At 35.5% G+C, this 27,678-nt stretch overlaps 1 protein-coding gene across 1 annotated transcript in view; it reads right to left on the reverse strand.

The window, feature by feature from the left end:
- Positions 1-25,512, reverse strand: part of LOC129220771 (rap guanine nucleotide exchange factor 2-like) — a 68,838-nt gene extending 43,326 nt beyond the window's left edge. Inside the window, exons 1-10 of the mRNA XM_054855204.1 lie at positions 25,399-25,512; positions 22,849-22,953; positions 22,279-22,469; positions 19,732-19,957; positions 17,357-17,518; positions 15,486-15,593; positions 12,546-12,749; positions 8,694-8,802; positions 7,519-7,738; positions 180-251 (exon numbers count right to left, since the gene is read on the reverse strand). Of these exons, the coding sequence (XP_054711179.1) occupies positions 180-251; positions 7,519-7,738; positions 8,694-8,802; positions 12,546-12,749; positions 15,486-15,593; positions 17,357-17,518; positions 19,732-19,957; positions 22,279-22,469; positions 22,849-22,953; positions 25,399-25,497 (1,496 nt within the window). The 5' untranslated portion in view covers positions 25,498-25,512. The remainder of the gene's footprint in view (positions 1-179; positions 252-7,518; positions 7,739-8,693; positions 8,803-12,545; positions 12,750-15,485; positions 15,594-17,356; positions 17,519-19,731; positions 19,958-22,278; positions 22,470-22,848; positions 22,954-25,398) is intronic.
- Between the last annotated feature and the right edge of the window lie 2,166 nt (positions 25,513-27,678).

Consider the following 27,678-nt stretch of genomic DNA (forward strand, 5'->3'; position numbering starts at 1 on the left):
AAATCAACAGGTGAAAGGTAGCGTAGGTTAAAACAACTCAAAACTCCCGAAATAGTTGGAACACTCAATGGATACAAACAGATTGAAATCTGAAAAGCAGCGACGTCGGCGTGTTTCCCAAATGAATTTAGGTTTCTCCCCCTATATGCGCTAAAATAGTCACTCCTGCCCCTCATAGCCCCACAGAGCCCCCACTGCTGCTGCTGTTCACCGAGTACAGGCTGTCGTCGGACCCGTTCAGCTGGGACTCACTACATTACGAGACAACAAAAAATATATATATACATGCATGAATAACCGAAAATAAATATCGAAATGAACAGGTGAAATGTAGCGTAAGTCAAAACAACTCAAAACTTCAAAAATAGTTGGAACACTTAAAGGATGCAAACAGATTGAAATCTGAAATGCAGCGACCTCGGCGTGTTTCCCGAATGAATTTAGGTTTCTCCCCCTATATGAGCTAAAATAGTCACTCCTGCATGACTTTAAAATTATTTTCTTTATTTTCTAAAAAAAATAACATAGAATTGAAGGAATTACTAGCAATAGCTACCACAGATTTGCTTTAAATTGAGTTTAGACAGTTACTATAGTCGAGGATGGACAGCGTTACCCACTTTTCAATTTGAACCTAAGCGCGCCCCTCCTCCTTTTTAGCCTACTTTCCCAGTAAAAGTCAGAAAAAGAAGAAAAAAGCATGAAAAAAGGCTTAATGCATCTTAAAAATATCGTGAAAAACAAAAAAAGTCAAAAATAAATAAAATAATTAAATGAATATTGAAAAATTAAAAATTGGAAAGTAGGGTATTGAGATGGGGAAAAATGTCTGTCGGTCTGTCTGTCTGTCTGTCGGTCTGTCTGTCTGTCGGTCTGTCTGTCTGTCGGTCTGTCTGTCGGTCTGTCTGTCTGTCCCCCCCCCTAATAACTTTTGAATGAATAGTCCGATTCGAACAAACTTTTTTTTGTTCGAAAGATCTCGGCGAGGACACCTCATTCCCATATTTCACTTTTTGATTTGAACTATTTTTTGTTCAATTTTGAACAGTTCAAAAAAACTTAACATTAGCGCCTACGGGGAAATTCAAAGCAATTTCGAACTGTGAGGCGAATTTGCTTCAAACAAACTTTGTAGGAAAAAGCTTTTGATAAAAAACTTTTATATAAGATATCTTTTTGATTTGAACAATTTTCCGTTCAATTTTGAACAGTTCAAATCCCTTAACATTAGCGCCTACGGGGAAACTGAAAGTCAATGTAGATTCCGTACTTGAAGGCGGATTTACTTCAAACAAACTTTGTTGGAAATAGCTCTTGACGACCAACTCCCGACTCCGACTCCGAGAATTTAGGGGGATCTGACACTGACTCTGACTCCTGTTCCCGACAATTAATCGGACTCCGACTCCCCGACTTCGACTCTGACTTCGTAGCTTTGGCAAACATTTATACACGGAGGACAAATGACTGACTCCAATTCTTGGATATTTGACTCCGACTCTTTTATCCCAAAATGAGATTGACTCCGACTCCGCTGCTGTGGTTTTAACTGTGAAATAATTATTGTTGATATGATTTGTTTTTATTTTCACGCTAAAGTTTTAATTTAGGTATTTAGTTTTCGGTGAATAAACTCGAAAAATATGCGCAGACGATTTTTTTTTTTTTTTGACAATGAAAATTATTTCTTTAAGTTGACATTTTATTGTTTTTTTTTTATTTTGGTAAGTGCATTAATTCGTTTAAAAAATTATTTTCGGCAACAGGGGAAAAAGAAACGATTTTTTTTATATGATGTATTTATTTTAATGAACTTATTATTATTTTTTTCGTTTTGAAAGCTGTTAAAAATTTTTTTTTAATGGAAAGAAGTGTATTAGCTGCTTTGTTTAAAAGGTGCTGCTATTTTATTTGTTCCTTTTTTTTGAAGAAAAGTAAGGAATATTTTATTCCTAGAAATCAGCTTAAAATATTAAAAAAAATATGTTTGAAAAAATTTGCAATTTTAGCTATTTTTGAGAATATTGATCAGGTACTAGAAAGTAGTATGGGTATACGGGAAAGTAGGCTCGTCTAGTTCTAGACGGAACTTCTTGTTTGAACTATAATAATAATTATATTTCTATATGTGTCTTCCAACCTTTTTCTTCCATGAACTACACTATAAAAGTATTAGACTTAGAACAAGGGTTTCCAACCCTTGGGGGTGAATGCCCCCAAAGTGCCCATTTGGCACTTCAAGGGGACTCACTCGAGGACTCACTGCCGTATAAGATGAGAAAACCAAATATATACATACATGAATAACCGAAAATAAATATCAAAATGAACAGGTGAAAGGTAGCGTACGTCAAAACAACTCAAAGCTTTCGAAATAGTTGAAATACTTGGAGGATGCGAACAGATTGAAATCTGAAAAGCAGCTTATGTGAAATTGGCGTGTTTCCCGAATTAATTCAAATTTTTCTCGAAATGTGCTAAAAATAGTCACTCCTGCATGACTTTGAAAAATTCAACTTTCTTGTTCCCACTATACCCTAAAATGGGTGGGGGACAAGGGAGGGCAACTGCCCCCTCCGTGACCGGGTTTTTCTAAAACCAATAACATAGAATTGAAGAAATTACTAGCAATAGTTACCAATTTCAATCAAGTACATTCCACAAATTTGCTTTAAATCGAGTTTAGATGGTTACTGTAGTCGAGGGAGGACATCGTTACCCACTTTTCAATTTGAACCTAAGCTCGCCCCTCCCCCTTTTTTTGAACTATAATAATAATTATATTTCTATATGTGTCTTCCAACCTTTTTCTTCCATGGACTACACTATAAAAGTATTAGACTTAGAACAAGGGTTTCTAACCTTTGGGGGGGTGATAGCCCCCAAAGGTCCCATTTGGCACTTCAAGGGGACTCACTCAAGGACTCACTGCCGTACAAGATGAGAAAAACAAATATATACATACATTAATAACCGAAAATAAATATCAAAATGAACAGATGAAAGGTAGCAGAGGTCAAAACAACTCAAAACTTTCGAAATAGTTGAAACACTTGAAGGATGCAAACAGATTGAAGCGTGTTTCCCGGAAAAATTTATGCTGCCCCCTACACCTGCGTAGATTTGAAATTCGGCTGTCTCCTTCCCACCGTCTCCAAAATATGTGTGGGAAGACCAACACTTTGCACTTTCTCACAAAAAAAAAATCTTTGGAGAAAGTGCATGTAGGGAGCACCCTGCCCCTTTATAAATCAGGGAAAAACACCATTATATGTACCGACCCATCTCGATACGAGATTGGCAATCCAGGTCCAGGTTTTAAAATATTTTTAAGTTTGAATGAGCACTTGTACAATGCATAGATAAAGCAGAGAATATTCGTTAGTTTTTCTAGTAATGCATGTTTTTAAAATAAATACAGATAATGTTTTGTTAATAATAAACGAAAAAAGACCCACTATATTTCGCCCAATTAAAGAGCTTCAATAAAAAAGTTCCTTTATACAGGGTTCATACTCTATTTGGATGAAAAAATTCCATGACTTTTCCAAGACTTTTTCATGACTTCATAAAAATGTTCATGACCTTGTTACACAAAGAGAATAGTACTATTTGCCAATTTTCTGCAATAGGTTATTAGCAAAACTATTATATGAATGCCACTACCTTTTCAAAGCATTTACTTGTGACTGAAAAAACATTAGTGCATAGTACAGAAACTAACTATTCTTATTTATATTTTTAAGTTAAGTAAGGTAAAAATATAGTGAATGCAATATATAGATGTTTAAATTCATAAATATTTAATAAACAGCACAATAGTAATAAATTGGGCAAAATACTGACTTCTTGGCCTCCTTTTTCAGTAAATTAATTTTTTTAAGTATTAGAACTCTCTATTTCTTTGTTCTATCGCCTGACTGTTTATTTCTAAAGTCTTCCACAAATTAAGATGAACTCTGACAAGTTTAATAATGATTTTTAACGAGTGGCTGAAAGGAACTTTGATGCAATTGAATTCTACTTTTTGAGTGGGTGTGGCAAAATCTAGAAGGTGCAAATCCAGTTCTAAAAAATATAAAATATAAGAAGCGCTGAAAATAATTGTGAATTCAAAATAAGTGATGTCCCAGGAGTAAAACCACATTACAAAAAAAGGCAGACGGCTGTTACAGAAGCGGATGCAATAGGATTCCTGAACTCAAATTTGTTTTTGAGATCGTTCAATTTTCGAGTATTAATGGCTTTTACATGCAATTGAATCATTCAAGATTTCTAATTCTCTTTCTGCTACTGTTACTTTTCTACTGTTCAAGAGATTTTTCCATGCCTTAAAATTTGGCTTTTTTAAAATGATGATGATGATGATGATGATGATAAATGATTTAAATCATGACTTTTAATGAAAATAATAATTTTTCATGACGTTTCCAGGTCTGGAATTTGTTTATAGTTTTTCCATGACTTTCCAGGATTTCCATGACCCGTACGAACCCTGTTTATAGAAGAAGAAATGCGTTTGAGAAACTTTTTTGAAAATTTCAGAGATTTCGTGAATTACTTGTATATTTTGACGCGTAATAAATAACTACAACAAACATATTTGAGATCAAATTAAACGCAATATTAACAGACTGAAACAAATATTTACACACAAAACGTTTTAAAATAGCAATATCAAATCATCAAAAATCTTAAATTTTTCATTTTCTCAAATGGAACCAAAATTTTATGACCTTCCAAAAACAACTCAGAATGTCTCTGATTTTTTTTTTCTAAGACATTTAATTAAAAAAAAATACATGATGAGCAGTAGTCGCAGAAAAAAACTTGATTCTTAAAAAAAGAGAAAGTGCATTTTAAATTGCAAGTGAAAAAACACATAGAATTGAAAAACCAAAAGAAATTATTTTTGGAAAACCAAAATTATTTCAAGTAAATTATGTTTAGAACTAAACTATTAATAAGGGTTATTAATTATTATAATGCCCAATATGACTGCCAAAGTTTTAACTGAGCTTTAAGAAATAGAAAAAAGAATCTCTGAATACGGAGCCAGTAGCGACATTTCTGATTTTCTACTTTGCATTTCTCATCCTTAACAATCAAAATATGAAACACAAAAGAGAAAATATAATCTCCATTGGTCTACTTTCATGCTCTCGGGGCCTTTGCATCTTGTCCAGATTTCCTTTCTCCGATTTTATTTCTGTTTTGCCCAGGGTTGGCCGGATTGGACCCGATTGGGTTAGACTTAATGGGTTTTTTTGAAAAAACCTACTTAAAAAAACCCATTATTTAGCCAAGTTTTGGGGTTTTTTTTTCAATTTTCTGAAAAGTTTTTTAAAAAATTAATTTAAATACTTTCACAATTTAAACTTCTTTTTTATTTTTTCTTCACCACAGACAGTTGACAAAAAAAATGAATTTTGAACTTTAATAGTATTTCTTAACGCTTAACGGTATTAAAAAAATACTTCAAAGATTTTAAATAAATATATTTAACTTTTTTCTTTAACTGGTCAATAAGTAACTCAAATTATCTTGACTAAGTCCTGTCACGTCTGATTTTCTCAATATTTGTAGATTGCACAGAGGAAACTAATCTAGTTGAAAGGCTTTCAGGTGAATTATTTTCTGCAAACCAAAACGTCACAAATCTCGAATAAACAAGGTATATTTTTTAGAAATTAATAGGTTTTACAAACTGTTGGACAGAAAACAGACTAGGATGTACAGTATTTTCATTATCTCATGAAAAAGTTTAATATTTGTTACTCTGTACACAGAAATAGAAAAACAAACATAAAATTCAAAGAAATGTCTTGATTAAGCTGGAATTCAGAAAAAAGGGATTTAAACTACTTGAGGGTCTACAGTAGTCTTGCGTAACAAAATGAAATACAATAAAGTAAAATTCGAAAAAAAAATGTAGTAATTAAAAACGAACAAATGAACAATAAATTTTATCACTCAAGAAGTAACTTTGCCTTAGCTGTTGATAATTATGGAAACTAAAAAATCTGAAACTTCACCGTTCTTGGGTTTTGTCGTCTTTTATACTTTTCTTCAGAAAACGATGAATTTTCCAGCTTTTTTTACCCCAAGACAATTTTTGTGCTTTGTTCATATACTTACGCTACAAGTACCCCCCACATTTCCCTAAAAAAAGACAAAAAAAAACCCACATTTCTTTTAAAAAACCCAGTTTTAGTTGGGTTTTATTTAAAAAAACTCAAAAAAAACCCAGGTTTTTGCCAACCCTGGTTTTGCCCCCATTTCCATCTTTGAGTGATTTCAGGACACCACTGAAAAATTTTTCAATAGATGGAGATCGTAGTCCATCCTACTTTTCTCGAAAAACTATTTTTGTGTGGTCCGTAAGTTGTTCAAGTTATTTTTGGAAATTATTAGTGAAAACTTAATTCATTCATTTTCATACAGGATTACTAATAATAATAAAAACGAAGATGTTTGGACTGTCTTTGGTAATATAAGGATAAGGAAGGCTCTTCCTGGAAAAAAAAATCTTAAACTGATGTCTTAAAGACACAAATTAAAGCCATCTTTAGCAAACAGAGCAACGGGTTTGGGGCTTGCTCCCAGAAATTTTGCAAAGTTTAAAATGTTTTTTAAACGTCTTTTAAAATGTTATTTTAGACTTCTCGTTAACTGACTTAAGGAGGAACAAAAGGGTTCGGAGGTTCTCCTAATATTTTTTTCTTTTTTTGAACTCATGAAATCCTAAAAACACAGTTTTGAACTTCCTTTGGGGACTTCAGAAAAAAAAAATCTCGTTTTTTTTTCCTAATTTGGAGTCTTAAAAACTCAGTATTATGCTTTCTGAGGGGATTCTTTTTCTGATTTTTTCCCCCTCATACTGGAGTCTTTATAATGCAAATTTAGGTTATCTCTGAAGTTAAAGAAAGGAGGGATTGGACTCGGAGATTTTCACCCAGAAAATTTTCAAAATTGAAGTTTTAAAACTGAAATTTTAAACAATATTTGGTGACAAGATAAATAAATATCTTTGTGCTGAACAGTAAAGTAAGAAAAACAATAGAAGCATTCCTATTGGCTCCTGATCAGTTTATAGTTTTCTCATTGGTGTTTGGCTAATCCGCTATTTTTAACTTTCAAGCTGCATGCTTATCTGCTCTTGGCTTTTGTCGGATGTCTTTTCATGTATAAGCTCATTACTTTTTGCATTGAAAAAGGCGTTCCCTGTAATGCCGAAACACGTGTCTGCTGTAATTGGCAAATTTGTGCTTTTTTTTAACGTTGTGTTTCTTGCCTTAATATCTGGTGACGTTCGGGTAATCACACCCAGAATGTTTAGAAATTAAAATCTTTTAACATTAAGGAAATCTTTGATGAAAAAAGTGCGGGGGCAGTCGCCTCCCCCCTTGCCCCCCGAATCCCTGCCACTGCTTTTCATGATCACAATGATTTCAACTGTCGTTCCTGTCTCGTAGTTACACGAAACAACTATATACGAGAAAGAGGTTTTGTGATTACCTGTTGAGTGTGCGGGGTATGATGTTCATCTTGGCCAGCACCTTCCTGAGCTTGGCCCTGTGTCCCAGGGTGGAGTATCCCCCCTTCTTGCCCCCCTCCCCCTTGGGGGCGGGGGTGGAGCCGGACCTGGCCCGGGGGTCGTGCTGCAGCAGGGAGATTTCTGAAGCCTTGCGACATCTTCGGGTGGAGTTCTCGGGAGCACTCAGCATCTCCTTGAATGCTGCACAGAGAGAGTTTCCGTTTCAGTCGACAACAACTCAAATCGTACTTTCAAATGACATTTACTGATTCTAAATGATGCTTGTTACAAAATGACACAGTTGGAAAATTGAAATACAGCAGAAGACCATTATAACGCACGCCTTGGGATCAGAGCTGTTGCGTTATACAGGATTTTGCGTTTTATAGATCATTTCACAAATTTTGAAACCAATATTCAGAATATATCTCTATGTTAGCACTTCAGAATGAGTTTTATCTGCAATGAGTATTAATATTACATTTAGCCATTCCCAAATAAATATGCTTTACAACTACAAGAAAGTGAATTATCCTGCACTTCTGCCAGCTTCATAGTTTGCATAACAGCTGCATTTTAAAGAGCCATCTGATATGTTCTCTTTACTGTGAATATTAATTTTCATTTAAAAGCTTTGGAATAAGATCGAAAGATGGAAAACTGTTTCAAAATTTAATTTTCCTAACCATTTTTTAGGTCAGCAAGGCAAAACAAAGGGATTTTTCAAACTTAAAAAACCTATTGTTTATTTCTGAAAAGTTGCGCGGTTTATAGAGGGCGGCATTCCCATCAGTTCCACGTTGTCGAGTGGAACTTTGTCCTGCACGTGGCAGTTCATATATTTCATAAAGAAGTCATTATTTTGAAAAGTAATGACGAAATCTTTTGCTTAAGGAATCACACACTTGTTTGTCATTTGTTCAGCAACAAAACTTTTATCATTACGCTTTTAGATTATTAGTTTTAATTAAATATACAAGGTGTCACGTGCAAGACAAAATGGCCGTTTTCCGTGGAATGGCCTGCATACGGTTGTACAGTCAATGATAGTTTTATGCTTTTGCTAGATCCCATGAGGTATGAGGCTTTTTTCATGCTGGAACGAAACAAGAAACGGGCAGTGGTGGTGGACGAACGATAGCAGAGAGAGACTCACCGAGCAAATTGGACTTGACGGTGATGCAAAGATGTGTGGTGCTTCGCAGTAACTCCAGTGCCCGTACATGACTCATAACTTCAAAACTCTGGCCGTTCACCTCCAAAATCTGGAAACAAGCAGACTCGTTCAACATGTGTTACGGAAAGAACTCACACTCGACAACTCTAACTCAACACTCAACTACGATGTTTGCTTAAGAAGCAAAATTAAACTGTCTGGCTTCAATTAAGAATAATTTATATTTTAGCATTAGTTCATGAATAGTAGTTCTTTATTATAATCTCACACTGAACCTCTAACTCATTCACAGATTACTGCTTTTCACAGATTTATTGCTTTTACACTTATATTCTAAAAAAAGTTGAGTACCGTTCGTGCATTAAGCTCGAATTTGAAGAAAAATGGACTTGGCGTTCCTTTTCTCTCAGGTACAGATATTACCGAAGTTGCCATTTTGGCTGAAGCTACTGAATTTCTTCTGGCCGAGTGTGACAAAAGTAGACAAAACGGCAAACAGTAATCGACCCCGGAAACCCAAGGAAATCCCACTGTTACCAGTTTTTTACGCAAGGTTTTCTGTACATTGATAGTTATAATGCTTAATTATTCAGCAGAGCTCAGTTGTATTCCCGAATAAAAGAAACTTATTTTTACTAAAAGGGGCATTCCATGGTATTTTTGACATTTATGTAGAGTCCGTAATCTGACCTTTTTTTGCCATGACTTTTTAATTTACCGTTTGATTTGCAAATTATTTTAATTTGAGCTGGTGTGTTGGTGGGAAAAGATCAAAATAAAATAATATGCTCATCAAACAGTAAATTAAAAATTTATGGCAAAAAAGGTCATGTTACGGACTCTACATAAATGTCAAAAATACTGTGGAATGCCCCAAAAGTAAAATGGCAAACACAGAACATACTACACATTTAACATAAAATCGACGCATCAAAGCATGGAATATAGTGTTCGAGAAAATTTAGAAGAACCTGGCTGGTATAAAACCTCAAAGAGAGTTGACAAACCAGGGTTCAAACCTAAATATAGAAATCAAAATAAAGCACCCAATTCATTCGCCAACAAAGGGTGTTTGGCTTTAGGTCCTTGGTAAATCAAAAGATTTTCATATTTTATGTATGATCGAGACTTATACCTGGGTTACCGAAGATTGCAGTAACAATTGGGCAAATTTAGCATTAAACTTTAATAAAATGAAATAAAAAAACTAGGACTGCAACATAAATACATCAGAGCAAAAATGCAAAATTTGAGCCTAATGCAGGATTGTCAATCTCATACAGACGACTCGAGAACTATTGAAACTGATTTTGAAAGGCATTTTGTGAATTTGCTGAGCAGTTCAATAGTGTGAATAAAATCACTAAGAATAAAAACTTCAAAATTCATTGAAATTTCAAATTTTAATAAAATAAATGAAAATGAAGAGAGAGAGATGGGATTGAGAAAAAAACATTTTTTGATTTCTTTTTTAAGGACTTGCTTGAAAAAAATTAAAAAATAAAGCACCTTGTCAGAATAATTATGAGTTTTTAATCAAAATTAAGTACTTTAAAGGGCCCTTTGCAACGGATAATAACTGAAATAAAGCACTTTCAAGTAGCTGTGGGCAGGGTTTGTTGATTTAAATCAGCTTGAATTAAATCATGATTAAAATCATGATTTAAATGCCAAACTTTGAAGGAAAAAAACAGGAGATTCCACTAGAGGTACATCTAAGTGATTCACCAACAACATATCTTCACAACAGAGTTATTAAATTATGCTTTTAAATAACATGAATAGTAAATTAAAAGTGAAATGGGGATTTTTCCCAGATCTAAGCTCATTGGTAGCAGCAATAAAAATAAAAAATGATGCAGAGGAAAAACCAAATGATGAGTGAATTTGCTTAACGTTTCATATATTCCATAGTCTCTACCAAAAAAGTTGCTGCAAAAATTTAATAACAAATATCCAAAAAAAAAATCAATATTTTATGAAAATAAAATATATAATAAGTAGGTATAGGGTAGCACATGTTGAAACAACTTCAAACTTTCAAAATAATTGAAATATTTTCAAGATGCAAAGGGATTGAGATCTGCTGCCATTTTCGGCTAATCACGTGCTTCGTTGAGCACGCAATGAGGAAAGCTTCGAAAAACAAATTTTTCCTAAATGAGTTATTAATTGGAAAAATTCTTTTCTCCTTGACATTGGTGGATGACTAGGAAAGAGCGCCATCCATACTTGCCAACCTTAGAAGGAAAAAAAACAGGAGGTTTCACTAGAGGTATGTAGGTGACTCACTAGCAACATGTCTTCACAACAGAATTATTAAATTATGCTTTTAAATAACATGAGTACTAAACTTAAAGTGAAATGGAGATTTTTCGCAAATGTAAGCTAATTGGTAGCAGCAAGAAAAATATACTGCAAAGGAAAAACTAAATAATAAGGAGTGAATATGCTTAAAGTTTTGTACATTCTCCATCTCCAGTCTCTACCAAAAAAGTAGCTACAAAAATTTAATTACTAAAATCCGAAAAAAAAATCAATATATAATAAAAATACAATATCAAATAAGTAGGTATAGGGTAGCACATGTTATAATAACTTCAAACTTTCAAAATAATTGAAATATTTTCAAGATGCAAAAGGATTGAAATCTGCTGCCATTTTCGGCAGAGCACGTGCTTTGTTGAACACGAAATGTGGAAAGCTTCCCAAAAAATTAATTTTTACTAACGGAGTTATTAATTGGAAAATTTCTTGTTCCCTGACATTGGTAGACTAGAAAATGGCGCCATCTCTCGAGAAGAAAGTGAAACTTTTTGATGATTGATTGAAAAAACTGCAAAAATGGGAGGAGATCGTAAAAAACGGGAAATCGGGAGATGGAAGCAAAAAACGGGAGTCTCCCGTGAAAAACGGTAGAGTTGGCAAGTATGGCGCCATCTATTGAGAAAAAAGTGCAACTTTTTGATGATTGATTGAAAAAACTGCAAAAACGGGAGAAAATGGTAAAAAAGGGGAATTTGGGTGATGGAAGCAAAAAACGGGAGTCTCCCGTTAAAAACTGTTGAGAATATTAAATGATTATCATGCCGTGGATCCAAAACACATTTATTAATGTTGAAGAAACTATCTACATAAACAATGAAAAAAAAAATGTAATACTCAATAACCAAAGCAGAGTAAGCACATAGACTATTTATAGTTTTAGTCCAGGATTAGTGAGTTAACCAATTAATATGCTTCTAATGTAAAACAACCAATGAGAAATAAATGAATAAAATATAGACAAAAGAAAAGGATCAACTTAAGAAAATTTAGGACCTCGGATAGAGCTTCAAGTAAGCCCTGACCAATAGCAAAAGGTTATTGAACCAAGTTTACTTTAACCAATCAAAGTGCGATTATAGATATTTCAACAAAAACAATAGAGTTGTCAAGTACGTTAACAGCTACAAGTTTTGCAAAAAAACTCAGGGTTCAAAATAATTGAAATATTTTCAAGATGCAAAAGGATTGAAATCTGCTGCCATTTTCTGCAAAGCAAGTGCTTCGTTGACCATGCAACGAGGAAAGCTTCCAAAACATTGATTTTAACAAAATGAGTCATTAATTGGAAAAATTCTTATTGCCTGACATTGGCAGACAAGAATAGGGCGCCATCTATTGAGAAGAAAGTGAAACTTTTTGATGATTGATTGAAAAAACTTCAAAAACGGGGAGAAAATGGTAAAAAAGGGAAAACGAGGGTCTATTTTAAAAAACAGTAGAGTTGTCGAGTATGTTGACAGCTACGAATTTTTCAAAGAAACTCAGGAACTGCGATATCCTTACCTGGTCTCCCCTCTTGAGCCCCACCTCCTCGGCCTTGGAGCCCCGGTCGACCTTGGAGACGAAGGTCGCGAACCCGGTCTCGTAGCCGCCCAGGATGGAGAAGTGCAGAACCTCCTCCCGGGTGGAGCGGGAGAAAGTGATCACCCGAACCCGGGCCTTGGTGGCGCAGGCAATGTTCAACAGGCGCTGCTGGCCCAGCATCTTCTGCGGAGAGACACAGACATGCGTTCGCTTACAGTAATCAACTTTTGAGGGCGACTTTTTAAATTATTTAATTATTATTTTACTTACACGGTACATATGGCCCTGATTTATGCATTCACATAACAAAAATCAAAATAATATACAGGCGTGCCTCGTATAACACTGTTTCGATATGACACGGTACCAAATTTACGATGATTATTGATAGACATCGGTAAACGATATTTAAACGCGTTCTCATTCCTAATGTAATATATCATAAAATCGACTTTATTCAAATTAAATTAACTTCTCGACTCTTTCAGCACGTGTAAAGTTTCAGTTTTAGGTTGGCATCCATAATATACAGGCGTGCCTCGTATAACATTGTTTCAATATGACACAGTACCAAATTTGCAATGATTATTCATAGACATCGGTAAACGATATTTAACCGCGTTCTCATTCCTAATGTAACATATTATAAAATTTACTTTATTCAAATTAGATTAACTTCTCAACTCTTTCGGCACGTGTAAAGTTTCAGTTTTAGGTTGGCATCCTTTGATGCCCAATCATATGCAGACGAGGCGAGTATAAATAGTGAACGATTCCAATCGTTCTCTCTCTTTCGTGTTCGTCAGCCTCTTGTGTGTTAGGTCCAGTAGGTGTTGGGGAGTTACGAACTCCACCTCCACTCATGGCCAGGGTTTATTCTTATGAACTTACTTTGTTAGTTTATTTATTTTAGTTTCTATGGACCAATCAATTTTTGGTAAGATTTGAAACAAGTTTCCAATTTTTCACATTGACATGAATTATGCATCTTCCACTGTGTGGTATTATCTCTGCTTGTATAAGCAAGTAATATTGTTGACCGACTTACGGAATTCAGCCTTTCGGCTTTTCGTTTAAACATCGTAAGTTATCAATTATAACACGGTTTCGATGTGACACGGTACGAAACTTGAATTTAATGCTTCATGGTTTTGATACAACCCGAATGCTATGTTTAAAAAAGATGGAATTTCATTTTTGTTTGATACATTCTGTTCATGTTTGATAACTCTAATCAGTTTTTACTTTGTTTTTATGAAACTTGGTTTCGATATAACATGGTACACATCCCTCGATTTACATTATTTCTGAGTCTCGAGATGACACGTTTTCCATATAGCTGGATACGTATTGATGTGATTTTTCTCTTGCACATTCATAATTAGTATCAAAAATAAGTAAAAATGTTACAGTAGAACCTCCATTAAGCAGGGCCCAATGCAGGCTGATTTTGCTACTGTTTTTCGGTACCTTTACAAAAATCTTGTTTTGAAATCGGTACTTTCACAAAAATCAAGTAAAAAAATCAGTAGCTTCACAAAAACATCGAAAATTTCACAAAAATTCGCATTTTAAAATATGAAATTTGTTTCTCTATTTAAAACAAAATATACTCATAAAATAAAATTGTAAGCAGGTTTATATGAACAATCGCTTATTAGTATTTTAACTAATTTTTAGCTGTTTTTCACCAAAGTGTATTTATGCAATATTATCACAATCTTTAAACATCTGTTTTAAAGAACCGTTTTTCTCATCATTTTCTATATTGTACACAGTACTTAGCTCATTAAGCTGAAATTACGATGATATTTTTCGTACTTCTTAGGTTTTTAGCTGCCCCCCCCCTCCTCCCAAAAAAACAAAGCCTGTTAAAAATAATACTAGATGACATTTGCACTTTTCGAACTAAAATTTCACTTGTTCCACTACTTCTTTTACAAAAATGAGGATGCGTCTAAAATTTTCACAAAAACAATGCTGATAAAAAAAACTTACACAAAAATAGAATGATGCAATAATTTCACAAAAATAGGTAGTGAGAAAAAAATCCTGGATTGGCCCCTGTTAAGGGACACCTCTGTTTAAGGGACATTCTTTCTGGTCCCAGTCCCTTTGAATAGGGACTTCTATGTATTTACCTCTAATTAAGGGACACTCTGTTTAAGGGACAGTCACAAAACAAAAAAAAAAAACAAAAATGCAAGAAATATAAAACATGCAAGAATGTATAGAATTTATTAGACATAAGAAATAGTGAATTCACTGGAATTCAAGTTTCACTTTTCCTCTAAAAATTAACTGAGGTAAGTTTGACATAAACATATGTGAAGGAGGCAGTAATGTATTGCAAAAAAAAAGCTAAAATTAACATGCATAACTTGCCCTCTCAATAATTTATTCAAGCAGGTCCCAGGCCGACGAAGAATGCACAGTAACTAACTAATTAGCTTTGTATATAAAACTTAAAAAGTTTGGACATTAATTGTAATTCACATGGTATTACATTGTAAATTACGTAACATAAAGCAAGTGCAGGTAATGAATTACTTCAAAATTATTTCTCTATGCTACAAAACTTTGCCATTACAAAATTTTTGTTTAAATTTTAATTAATAAAATAATATGAACTTAATATATATAATTATACTAGGCAAAAATGAACAGTAACACAATCATAAGTTTAAAAAATATTTAATGACCGTTAAAAAATTTAATAAAATAAATTGTGAAAAGACCTGCAGATAATCCGACTGCCGATAATCAGAAGTTTACTGTATGTACATAAATGTCACCACGAAAGATGGAAATTGGAGAATGTCGACTTTCACCAGAAAACGGACTTTTACGGCAACAAAGGGGCAAACATTGCAAAATGGCTCGACAGATGATAATCAGAAAAAAGAAAAGGACGCTCACCTCCCTCTCCAGCTTGAGCTCGAACTGTTCGAGGAACTCCATCATCCGCACGTCCGTCTCGAAGTCCGTGAAGTGGTTGTGCACCCACAGCAGCACCACCCTGGTCACCTGACGGGGGAGAGACAACAGATGCGTGAGACACCGCATTGTCTGCATTCAATCACAGTGACACGGAAATTGCATTTTAGAGTGAAAAGTGAAGAGATAAAAACCTATAATTGCACAAAAATTGCATATGACTGCAGACACGCCTTTCAGCAGAGACAGCGATTGGGTGATATAAGTTGGGGGGGGGGGGGTCAAAAAAAGGCATAGGACTTTTAGCAGCAGTACAAAAATGAGAGAGAGAGAGAGAAAGCAAAATAATATTGTTAAGACTGGTTTTGAGAGCGGATCAGATATGTGGTAACTGATATAAATCTAACTACTTAACTCGCGTTTTTCTTAAGATTTTTATGAATTATGCACACAATCATTAGAAATGAATTAGACTTACAGTATTTACCCCAAAGTATTTTGAAATGTCACAAACACTTGGTAATAATTTCATTAAACCATGTATGGCTAGTTTTAGTTAAATAATTGATTTACTAATATCTCAACAATGAATACATAAGCTCAAAATGACTGCTTGTGTTAAATGTTTTGTAATAAGATATAACAAAGCAAAACAAATAATTACACTCGGAAATTTTTGACACTTCTGCTTCTTTTATAATTTCAAGTTTTGGCTCCTAAATTGGAAAATAAAACAAATAAACTAACCATAAAAAGTGGGGCATGGGCAGTCATTTTATGGGCGGGTATTTTATTTTCTCTGTTCACTGAAGTGTTATCTATTTGCGGCTTTCCATAGTAAAACTTTTTCTCATGCATACAGAACACAATTAGTATAAAATTCTAGATGCATGTAAACTAAAACATTAAGTATTTATTGCATTTATGAAAAACATTTTAATATTTACTTGAACAAAAAAATAAATAAATTTTGAAGTAAAATTACCATTTTTCAATTGATTATTAATGTAATTTATGTATATATATATATATATATATATATATATATATATATATATATATATATATATATATATATATATATATATATATATATATATATATATAGCCCATAGATGCGCAACACAGCAAAACTAAAAAGCGAAGTAAATATAAAATTAAGCAAACAAAATTTCAAATATTAAACAAATTATATAAAATTAATGATGATAAAAAGGCAAATTGCAAACAGCTATTAAATAGGAAAAGATAAAGTATGAATCCAGAGCTCATCAGCCGTGATTCATTAATTATGGTCAAAGGACCAAAAATTTAACTATGAACTAAAAGAAAATGTTTAAGCTCCAGTACATGCAATATAGAGTAACATTGGGCAAATAATTATTAAACATTCTCTTTTAGTTCATAGTTGAAATTTTGGTCTTTTGACCATAATTAATGAATCATGGCTGATGAGCTCTGGATTCATACTTTTATCTTTTCCTATTTAATAGCTGTTTGCAATTTGCCTTTTTATCATCATTAATTTTATATAATTTGCTTAATATTTGAAATTTTGTTTGCTTAATTTTATATATATATATATATATATATATATATATATATATATATATATATATATATATATATATATATTAGAAGGTAATATATTTTGGCATTGATTCAATTTTTAAAAAAAAATAAAATTCCCTACATTTTCCCTGCAGGCCCTGGTCAATATAGTTTTTTAGAGAAATTTTCAAAATTGAAAGGAGTTTCTGTTTCCTTTTAATTATTATTATTTTTGAATTCCCCATATTTTTCCAGGTTTTGTGGCAACCTTGACAACCAAAAAACCAAAACAAGCTCCTCACCTTGTCCCTGAACTTGGGTTGGTCGAACCAGGACAGCAGCCTGTCCGCCACAGTCTGTGAGTCCTGGAGGAATGTCCTGTAGGCCAGGAGGAAGTCCTCCACATAGGTCACGTCCATGGAGTTGTCCTCCACCAGCTGGCTCAGGAGCCTCTCGGGGGTGCCCTGGGGGTGGATTCGGGGGGGGTCAAGCACAACAGACATGGAAGGAGATCAGTCGAGAATGAAAGTGGCAGTATGGAAAATGATCACAATAAAATAATAGTTTAAAAAACTAAAAAAAACACGCTTTCGTAGCAAAATGAACTAAAAAGTGAAAAATAACCTTCGGATGATAGTAGTTGACCAATCACTTCATTTCAATGTAATACAAAAAAAGCGTGGGGGGCTTCTTATCAGTGGTCTTGAATGTCTTCCATTTGTTGTCCAAGCAAAAATATAAATAGACAGCACCCCACGCTTTTTTGTATTACATTAAAATTAAGTGACTGGTCAACTACTATCATCCAAAGATTACTTTTCACTTTTTAGTTCATTTTGCTACGAAAGCGTGTTTTTTTAGTTTTTTAAACTATTATTTTATTGTTCTGTTTTTTAGTCTTGTGTTGGAGAATTATCAGGCGACGAAATTATTTGTAAAACGAGTGCGAGGTAATATCTTTAAGTTAAGACAAGGGCAACCCCGATGGGAAGCCACTGTGAGTCATCGATGTATGTTTGCGGAAATCATATTTATATTACTTTGAGAGTTTGAGATGCATTTGAAGAAAAGATTTGTTCAACAATGGGCTGATCGGCAATGAAATTCCAATGGAAGGCTCACCTCAATTTTGGCATGAAATGAGTTAAAAACAATTATATTTCATGTTCTAATTACCTCGGAACATTGGAACAAATTTTGTCTGATGCAGAAAAATGAAAGGTTCTTGTAGATATTTTTGAATAATTTTTGCGAGCATTTTTTCATGTATTTTTTTAAATTTTTCCTTTTCACATTGTTGGATTTATGCCAAAATATGGATTAAAATTGTAGGAATCTAACAATTAAAAGAGTTAATTAATTTGATTATAGAATACTGCATTGTCATGGGGTCTGAGGTCGCGTGCCAAATTTCAAAAGAATCCGATCGCAGGAAGGGGGCGAAATTTGAGCTGCAAGATTCCGTTACAAGATACATACATACATACAGGTGAAGCTAATAAAAGCGTATTAAAAAGAACAAGCAGTTAGAGTTGCATACATAAATCAGTATGTTATGAAAAGCAATAACATATAATTTAAAGTGATAAAAAAATGAATTAAAGCGACAAATTAAACACTACCAGCTATTTAATATCAAAAAGTAAAGGGGGGGGGACAACTAAAATAAATCATATATTGAGAAGACTGAAGGTTGCTTGCGCTAAAATTGCTTGAAACTTCCAAAAGAAATTAAATATTAACAGGATGCAAAAGGATTGAACTCTCAAACATGGCGAGTCATTTACGGCAATGCACGTGGTCGATGTTGGCATGTCGCCAAAATAAATTTATGTTTCACTTATATGTGTTAGAAATGATGAAAATTCATTTTTAATACTATAGCAAGTTTTTTTCCAAGTTACCTCCATCTACAAATGTACAAGTATTGTGGGATGTTAAGCATGTTCTTCCGATTGTTTTGCATCCGAGCTAACCCCCCCCCCCCCTCTTTCTTTTATGCATACTTTGGAAATATTAAAAAAAAAAGTCTGAGAAAATGTGCATCGGCGGATGATCCGCGGATGTCACTTTTTATTCTCGTACATTACACGATCTACCGATGGATACAATAAAAAATCATATAAATGTTAAAAATAACTTTGTATTTTTGCTCAATAAGGCTTGCATTGTATAACAATGAAAAAATAAAAACTAATACCGAAAACCGAAAGCAGATGAACAAGGATTGCCGCACAATGACGGCAAAAGGTTACTTTATTATGCAAGACACGTGGCATCGATGGAACGAATAAGAAACAGTAAATAATATGTTCTCAACAAATAATGTAATATTTTTTATTTTTAGGCTTTTTTTTTTTAATTAAGAAAAAAAGTTTAAAAAATACTTAAAAAACAGCAAAACGCTATTATTACTCTAGACATGTGGAATCAATGAAACAGAATCGAAAACTGTAAATAATATGTTTTCAACAAGTACTGGTAGATTATTAACAATTTCAAGCATTATTTTTTTATTTATTTATTTAATTTTAATTTTATTTTCATTATTATTTTTTTATTCTATTTATCTATTTATTTATTTGATTGAAAAAAAAAATAAAAAAATATATTATGTATATTAAGAAAAAGCTTTGTATTTTGAAACTGGGGGCCCATACTCTCAACAATGACTCACCCGGATGATGACGTGCGCCTTGTTGCCGGCCCCGTCCACCGTCCTGAGCTCGGTGACGTGCGAGAGGCGTCCTCCCGCGTCCTGGTGCCTCCGGATGTTCTCCTCCCCCAGGTGCAGGATGCGGTAGTAGTCCCCCTGGGCCACGCACACGAACTGGCAGTCCTCCGTCTTGGTGCGCATCACGCCCACCTGGTACATCTTCTCCATGGTCGGGGTGATGCCGAAGCTGAAACACGGAGGGAAGACTTCACATTGGCGGATTTCGCTGAACATCGTTAATATATATTGGCAGATATCGATGCATGCCGTAAATTTTCGTCATTGTCAAAAGACATCGACAAGCATCGCAAATTCTCATTGCTGTTGACATTTTAAGATGTCATAATTTGTCATTAATGTCGAAACACATCGAGAAATACCGTAAACTCTCTTTGTGTTCGAAATACATCGATAAATATCGTTAATCGTCATTGCTGTCGGTAAACCAAAGACCATATTCAGGACAGGGCCTGATTACTGAATAGGCCAACTAGACCGTGGCCTAGGGCCCCCGATATTTGGGGGGCCTCCAAACGGATGAAATTACTTTAGCTGATTGCTAAAAATGTTTCAGCCAATCAGGGCCTGATAAGATATCAAGGGGTTCTAGGCCAAATACTTTTATGGGGCCTCCGGTATTCAAACTTGATTACTTTAGCCGTAGATTGAAACAAGTTTAGCCATAGACTAAAGTAATTTCAACCATTTTGGGGACCCTAAATATCAGGGCCCCAGGCTACATCCTAGTTGGCCTATTCAGTAATCAGGCACTGCAGTGAATGGGTAAAGCTATAAAGGTTGAATACAGGGGGCCCGAAAAATGTACTTTTCCTAGGGCCCCTTGACATCTTAATTGGGCCCTGATTCAGGATACCGTTAAATATCATGAATCGTCATTGCTGTCAAAAGATGGCGCTCAATATCATTATTCGCTATTGCTGTGGCCGGACATCGATAAATATCGTTAATTGTCATTGCTGTCGATAATCGCAGAATATCGTAAACCGTCGTTGCAGTCGACAGGCATCCATTAACATCGTTAATCCGAGATTCGACTAAATTCTCATTCTTCATGCAAAAAAAGATAAGTCAGTATTCAAATAAGCTGGAACCCTCAACTACTTTCTGTGTGAAGTACTAGCAGTTAGAAATATTATTTTCAAACAACTAACAAATTCTGTGTTTTCGGATCCCAAAACGGCGCAGGACATTTTTTTATGCTCGAAGGTAAATTTTTCACACAGGGAAGGACGACAAACTGATTCCTTGGTGAAATACGCAGAGATACTCATCGAAGCAACAGAAAAATTTCCAAGTAGTGTTACACTGGAACTAATTTCCAAAAAACAAAATGAAAAGTTTGAAATAGAAGAAGACACAGAACGGGTCTGAAATCGAAAGGCGATTTTTTGAGCAACGAGAATTTCCGATCGGACAATCGTTGTCGTTTCATGTCCAGTATATAAAGAATTAATGTCGATGTTTTCAAAAGATTTTAACTAAATTCAAATCTTTCTTTCAAATTTAAGATGTAGTTATTTACATTTGAATTAATTCATAATTGACATTGTTATTCTAATCATTAACCAAATTTATATGAATGCTTGAGTACGCTTATTTTTTATAAACTTTATAAATACAGATCACGGTATACGGACATATTCCACGGGGGAATACGTCAGCTTGTTCTACTCGTAACAATTTATTACTTTAAAAATAACAACTAAAAAAGGTATTGAACAAATTCCTGTTGCTTAAGAAATTACAAACGTACATGGGCGCCCATATGCCAAACTTTAAGGGGGGGCCTCACATATTTTCCCCATGGTTTAGCAGGATATTTTCTCCATGGAAACCGATCTCAGTACAGATTAGAGAAATTAAAATGTGACATTATTTTAATAACTCATTCAGTAATGTTGTACTCTAATCATATATTCAAATAGGTAAACCATTTCTGCATAACGATGCAATCTCAAAAGGCCAAGGCCACTCTGACGTCATACTTATCCTCCCCACAATTCCCTTCCTCCCTTCAATAGTTTGTTCTTTGTTCTCTTGATGTAGTGTGTGTATCTGTTTTTGTGCCGTATGGAATATATTTTATAATGTGTGTACATTTTTAGTTTTAGTCATTCCTCATTAAATCTTTACGTGTTGTTCGTCTACTCGTCTATTGACTGTTCTTCATGCGTTCAGAAAACTCAACTATCACACCGCTGCCTATCGAGATACGAAAAGGTAAGCGGTACCTTTCCTTACAACAAGTAATGGCTGGAGAAGAAATGTTTTTACAACTTTGCAAAGATGAATGCACTAAAAAAGCAAGGACGTTCTAATTTCTAGGGGGGGAGGCTTGAGCCCCACCTGCCCCCCTATAGGGGCGCCCCTGCAAACGTATGTGTGATTACTCAAGCAAAAATTTTTTCTTTCCCTTTTAAAACTATTACTTTTAATGAAAATCGTGATTATTTCCCCCGTGGAATGGAGCTCGCAAAATGTCCTCACCTGTCCCCGATCGTCAGCTCCCGCGGCTCCCGGTCCGGGAGCTCGACCTCCACCGCCCCGTTGATGATGACCGACCAGGAGTCCAGCTCCTCCCCGTGGTTCATGACGACCACGCCCGCCTTCTCCACCACCGCAAACACCATCACTGCGCACAGGGCCTTGCGCACCGTCAGGGTCATGTTGGCGAAAGCCTGCAACGGAATCAGGGTAATTCGGATGGTATTCGATTTTAGGCACATGTAGATCATGAGGCAAGGACGGATCCAGAAATTTTTCAAGGGAGGGGTGATTGACTTTCATTACTTACCTTTTACTATGTAAACTGATTTTAAAATATTGATCACAAAGTTTTTGAACTTCCAATTCCGAAACAGTTCCGAGATAGGGTCGCAAACCCAAACCTCCCTTCTCCCAACATCGATGAAACTCGTCTAAATTTGCGTTTTTTGAACTTCAATTTCGAAAAATTACCGGTGGGGAGTACATTAAGGAAGGGGGCAATCGCCTCCATCACCCCTCCCTTGTATCCGTCCCTGTCATGAGGTTCACTCATCAGGTCAAAATACTCACCGGCAGGTGCTGCATGTACTCCAGAATGACGGACACGTCGTCCTCCGTCCTCAGGGCCGGGTCCTTCTCCAGGCATTCCCGCACCGTGTCCCGCGCCGTCAGGCTCTGCGGAGAGACGACCACAATTCATGAAAGACACAGAAAAATGTTCAAACAGATACTACTCTTCATAGATTTCAAAAACGACCATAGGCACTTTCAGTCGGTTTGAAAACGTTTCATTAGTTTTTGAAAACCGTCCAGTAGTTTTTTGAAAATTATATATTTCTATAAATAACTAAACCTACTCTGATTTGTAGTTTACAGATTCAAAAAATGGGTTTGTAGTTCTAGAGCAAAAAGCAAAAAAAAAAAAATCTCTTTTTTTTTTTTTGTCTGTTAATCAAAGTTGAAAAGCAAATAGCAGATGCTTTTCCAAACAAATTGATTAAAATAAAAATTGAAACGGATCACTTTAAAATAAGGTAAGAAAAAGTAACTTCCATTTTTCAATAAAACTCGAACACTAACAGGATGCAAAAGGATTGAAAACTCTAAAACGATGTGCCATTTTCGGCGGAGGACATGCTCGATGCTCGCGCGTTTTCAAAAAAAAAAGGCAGTTTGAGTTATTTGTTGTAGAAATTGAAATCTATATACAGGTTGCGGCGAAAGGTATGCCCTCATTTCGGAGAGCAATAAATAAAAAAACTATTAAATGTAGAGGATTGGATTTTCTTTTTATTACCTTTGGTACTTCAAACAGTTTTTTTACATTAACGTTTAAAAACGATATGTGCAAGATGGCGGCCTCCAGTAGCAATACACTGATATAGCCGATTTTGGAAGCTTATGGCTGCGTTTTGGCACATCAGAATCGGAATGGCCCGCACCTCTTCGATGATTCTCCTTTTCAGTTCTTGTAGGGTATTTGCACCCTACTAAATCCTAAATTTTAAGTGATTTTTCGCAGATGTAAGCCCATTGGTAGCAGCAAGAAAAATATACTGCAAAGGAAAAACCAAATAATAAGGAGAATTTGCTTAAAGTTTCATCATTCCCAATCAATACCAATAAAGTAGCACAAAAAATTTAATTACTAAAATCCAAAAAAAAAAAAAAAAAACAATGTGTAACGAAAATAAAAAATATAGAATAAGTAGAAATGTGGTAGCACATGTTAAAACAACTTCAAACTTTCAAAATTATAGAAATCTTTTCAAGATGCAAAGGGATTGAAATTTCCTGCCATTTTCGGCAAAGCACGTGCTTCGTTGAACACGCAATGTGGAAGATTCCAAAAAATAAATTTTTACTCAATGGGTTATTACTTGTAAAAATTCTTCTCCCCTGACACACGTGGATGACTAGAAAGGAGCGCCATCTATTGAGAACGAAATGAAAATTTTCGATGATTGATTGAAAAAACTGCAAAAACGGGAGAAAATCGTAAAAACGGAAAACCGGGGGATGGAAGCAAAAAACGGGAGCCTCCCGTTAAAAACAGTAGAGTTGACAAGCATGTTAATTGGAAAAATTCTTCTCCCCTGACGTTCGTGGATGACTGGAAAGGGGGCGCCATCTATTGAGAAGAAAGTGAAACTTTTTGATGAATGACTGAAAAAACTGCAAAAACGGGAGAAAATCGTAGAAAACGGAAAAAACGGGAGATGGAAGCAAAAATCGGGAGTCTCCCGTTAAAAACAGTAGAGTTGGCAATCATGTTAATTGGAAAAATTCTTCTCAACTGACGCTCGTGGATGACTGGAAAGGGGGCGCCATCTATTGAGCAGGAAGTGAAGTTTTTTGATGATTGACTGAAAAAACTGCAAATATACGGGAGAAAATCGTAAAAAACGGAAAACCGGGAGATGGAAGCAAAAAACGGGAATCTAACGTTTAAAAACAGCAGAGTTGGCAAGTATGAAAGTGGAAAAAATCTTCTCCCCTGACGTTCGTGGATGACTGGAAAGGGGGCGCCATCTATCGAGAAGGAAGTGAAACTTTTTGATGATTGACTGCAAAATATGCACAAACGGGAGAAAATGGTGAAAAACGGAAAAACCGGGAGATGGAAGCAAAAAAAAACGGGAGTCTCCCCTAAAAAGTTGGCAAGTATGCAATTGGAAAAATTCTCCTCCCTTGACGTTCGTGGATGACTGGAAAGGGGGCGCCATCTATTGAGCAGGAAGTGAAACTTTTTGATGATTGACTGCAAAAACGGGAGTCTCCCGTTAAAAACAGTAGAGTTGACAAGCATGTTAATTGGAAAAATTCTTCTCCCATGACGTTCGTGGATGACTGGAAAGAGGGCGCCATCTATTGAGAAGGAAGTGAAACTTTTTGATGAATGACTGAAAAAACTGCAAAAACGGGAGAAAATCGTAAAAAACGGAAAAAACGGGAGATGGAAGCAAAAAACGGGAATCTCCCGTTAAAAAACAGCAGAGTTGGCAATTATGTAATTGGAAAAATCCTCCTCCCCTGACGTTCGTGGATGACTGGATAGTGGGGCGCCATCTATCGAGAAGGAAGTGAAACTTTTCGATGATTGACTGCAAAGGAACGTACCTCCATGGACTGTCCGAGCCCGTCCTCTTCCTCGTCCGAGTCGACGGTGCTCTCCTGCAGCCCCGAGAGGTCGGGGTCGTCGAGCGAGGCGGAGCGCATCGTGTCGGAGCCCGAGTAGGCCGAGGAGGTGTCGCTGCCGCGGGAGCTCCGGTTCGACTTGCTGAGCACGCTCCCGCGCTGCAGCAGGGGGTGCGACAGGTCCAGGGAGTACTGAAACAGAAACATTCGAAAAACCTCAGTCTATGACTCTGCTACTTCATACAATAACTAGGTATTTCATGAAATAACTAGAGAGGGCACTTTAAAATTTCATACGTTATCCCACAATAGTTGTTCTGTGACACAACTAAAGATCAGTGCACAGCGAAGGCCATTAGTTTTAACATAAATGCACATTCTAATACAGTAGTTTATACATATGAAAGCGCTGTTTGGATCTTTCTGATCAAAAAAAAACCCCTCCAGAAGATATTTATGATCGAAAAAACCCCTCCTAAAAGTATTTTTGATCAAAAAACCTCCTCCAGAAGGTATTTTTGATCGAAAAACTCCCTCCTGAAGGTAAGGTCCAGGGAGTACTGAAACAGAATGTGAGAACCTCAGTCTCTGACCGCTCACACAACTCTGCTACTTCATACAATAACTAGGTATTTCATGAAATAACTAGGGAGAGCACTTAAAGTGTAACATTTCATACGTTATCCCACAATAGTTGTTCTGTGACACAACTAAAGATCCCAGTGCACAGTACCCCCCCCCCCTCCAAGCCATTAGTTTTAACATAAATGCACATTCTAATACAGTAGTTTCTGCATATGAAAGCGCTGTTTGGACCTTTCTGATCAAAAAACCCCCTCCAGAAGATATTTTTGACCGAAAACCCCCTCCTAAAAGTATTTTTGATCAAAAAAACCCTTCTAAAAGTATTTTTGATCAAAAAAAACCCCTCCTAAAAAAGTGTTTTTTTATCAAAAAAACCCCTCCTAAAAGTATTTTTGATCAAAAAACCCCCTCGAGAAGGTATTTTTGATCGAAAAACTCCCTCCCAAAAGTAAAGTCCAAGTAGACTGAAACAGAATGTGAGAACCTCAGTCTCTGACCGCTCACTCAAAGAGATGAAACGGATGGAAATGTTTCTCAATACAGTGAAACCTGTGTTTAACGATACTGTCCATAACACTAAACCTGTCTATAGCGATATTTTCCTTGGTCCCAGCAAATTGTCAGCATAAATGAGCAAACTGTCTGTAACGATAACCTGTCTATAACAGTATTTTTTTAGGTCCCAACAGTATCGTTGTAGACAGGTTTTACTGTACATTATACTCCATCCATACCATCCTGTAGTATCTGTATACCATCATATAGTACATATACTCTAGGTATTTCATGAAATAACTAGAGAGGGCACTTAATGTATAACATTTCATACATTATCCCATCATAGTTGTTCTGTGACATAACTAAAGATCAGTGGTGCAGCAAAGGGGAGTTTGGGGGGTGAAAACACCCCCCAGAGCCATTGGTTTCAACATAAATACTAACTCTAATACAGTAGTTTAAGCATATGAAAGGTCTGTTTTGATTCAAAAAAAACCCTCCATAAGGTTTTTTGATCAAAAAATCCCCAACAGAAGGTATTTTTGGTCGTAAAACCCCCTCCAGAAGGTATTTTTGATCAAAAACTCCCCTCCAGAAGGTATTTCTGACTTCACTAGTGCTAAAGATGAACAATTAAAGTGAAAAGTAAATGATTGACATACAAACTTCTCTGGCATTACCGGCCTCCCATTCCTCGCTCGAAACTGGTTGCAAAACTTTGTTCATAATCCAAAATGAGAAGCGCTAACACAAACACATCGCCAAACAGGGCCCGACTAACTAAAAGTGAGGCCCTAGGCCCACAATAATTTCGAGGCCCCTTGAAGACTGATTTTTGGGGGCCCCTTTGTCTATCACAGAATTATATAAATTATTTATCATGTGCATTCATGCCCTTCTAGGCATCTCATAATTGTGACATGGTAAACTTGCCATTGGTAGAAGCAATAAAAATTATCCTCTAAGTTCATTTCCAAATAAAAAGTTGTTGTTTTTTAATTATTAATTAAAAAATATTTGTATTTTTCGCCCACTTGTAATGCTAAGCATAATTCATTATGTAATTTGGGGCCCCTCAGGAAGATGGGGCCCCAGGCCTAGGCCTAATTGGCCTGTGCTGTAATCAGGCCCTGGCGCCTAATTCTACGTCCAAAAGAAACAGAAGCGTACACACACAAT

Source organism: Uloborus diversus, chromosome 1 (genome assembly GCF_026930045.1).
Source record: "Uloborus diversus isolate 005 chromosome 1, Udiv.v.3.1, whole genome shotgun sequence".
In the NCBI taxonomy this organism is placed as follows: domain Eukaryota; kingdom Metazoa; phylum Arthropoda; class Arachnida; order Araneae; family Uloboridae; genus Uloborus; species Uloborus diversus.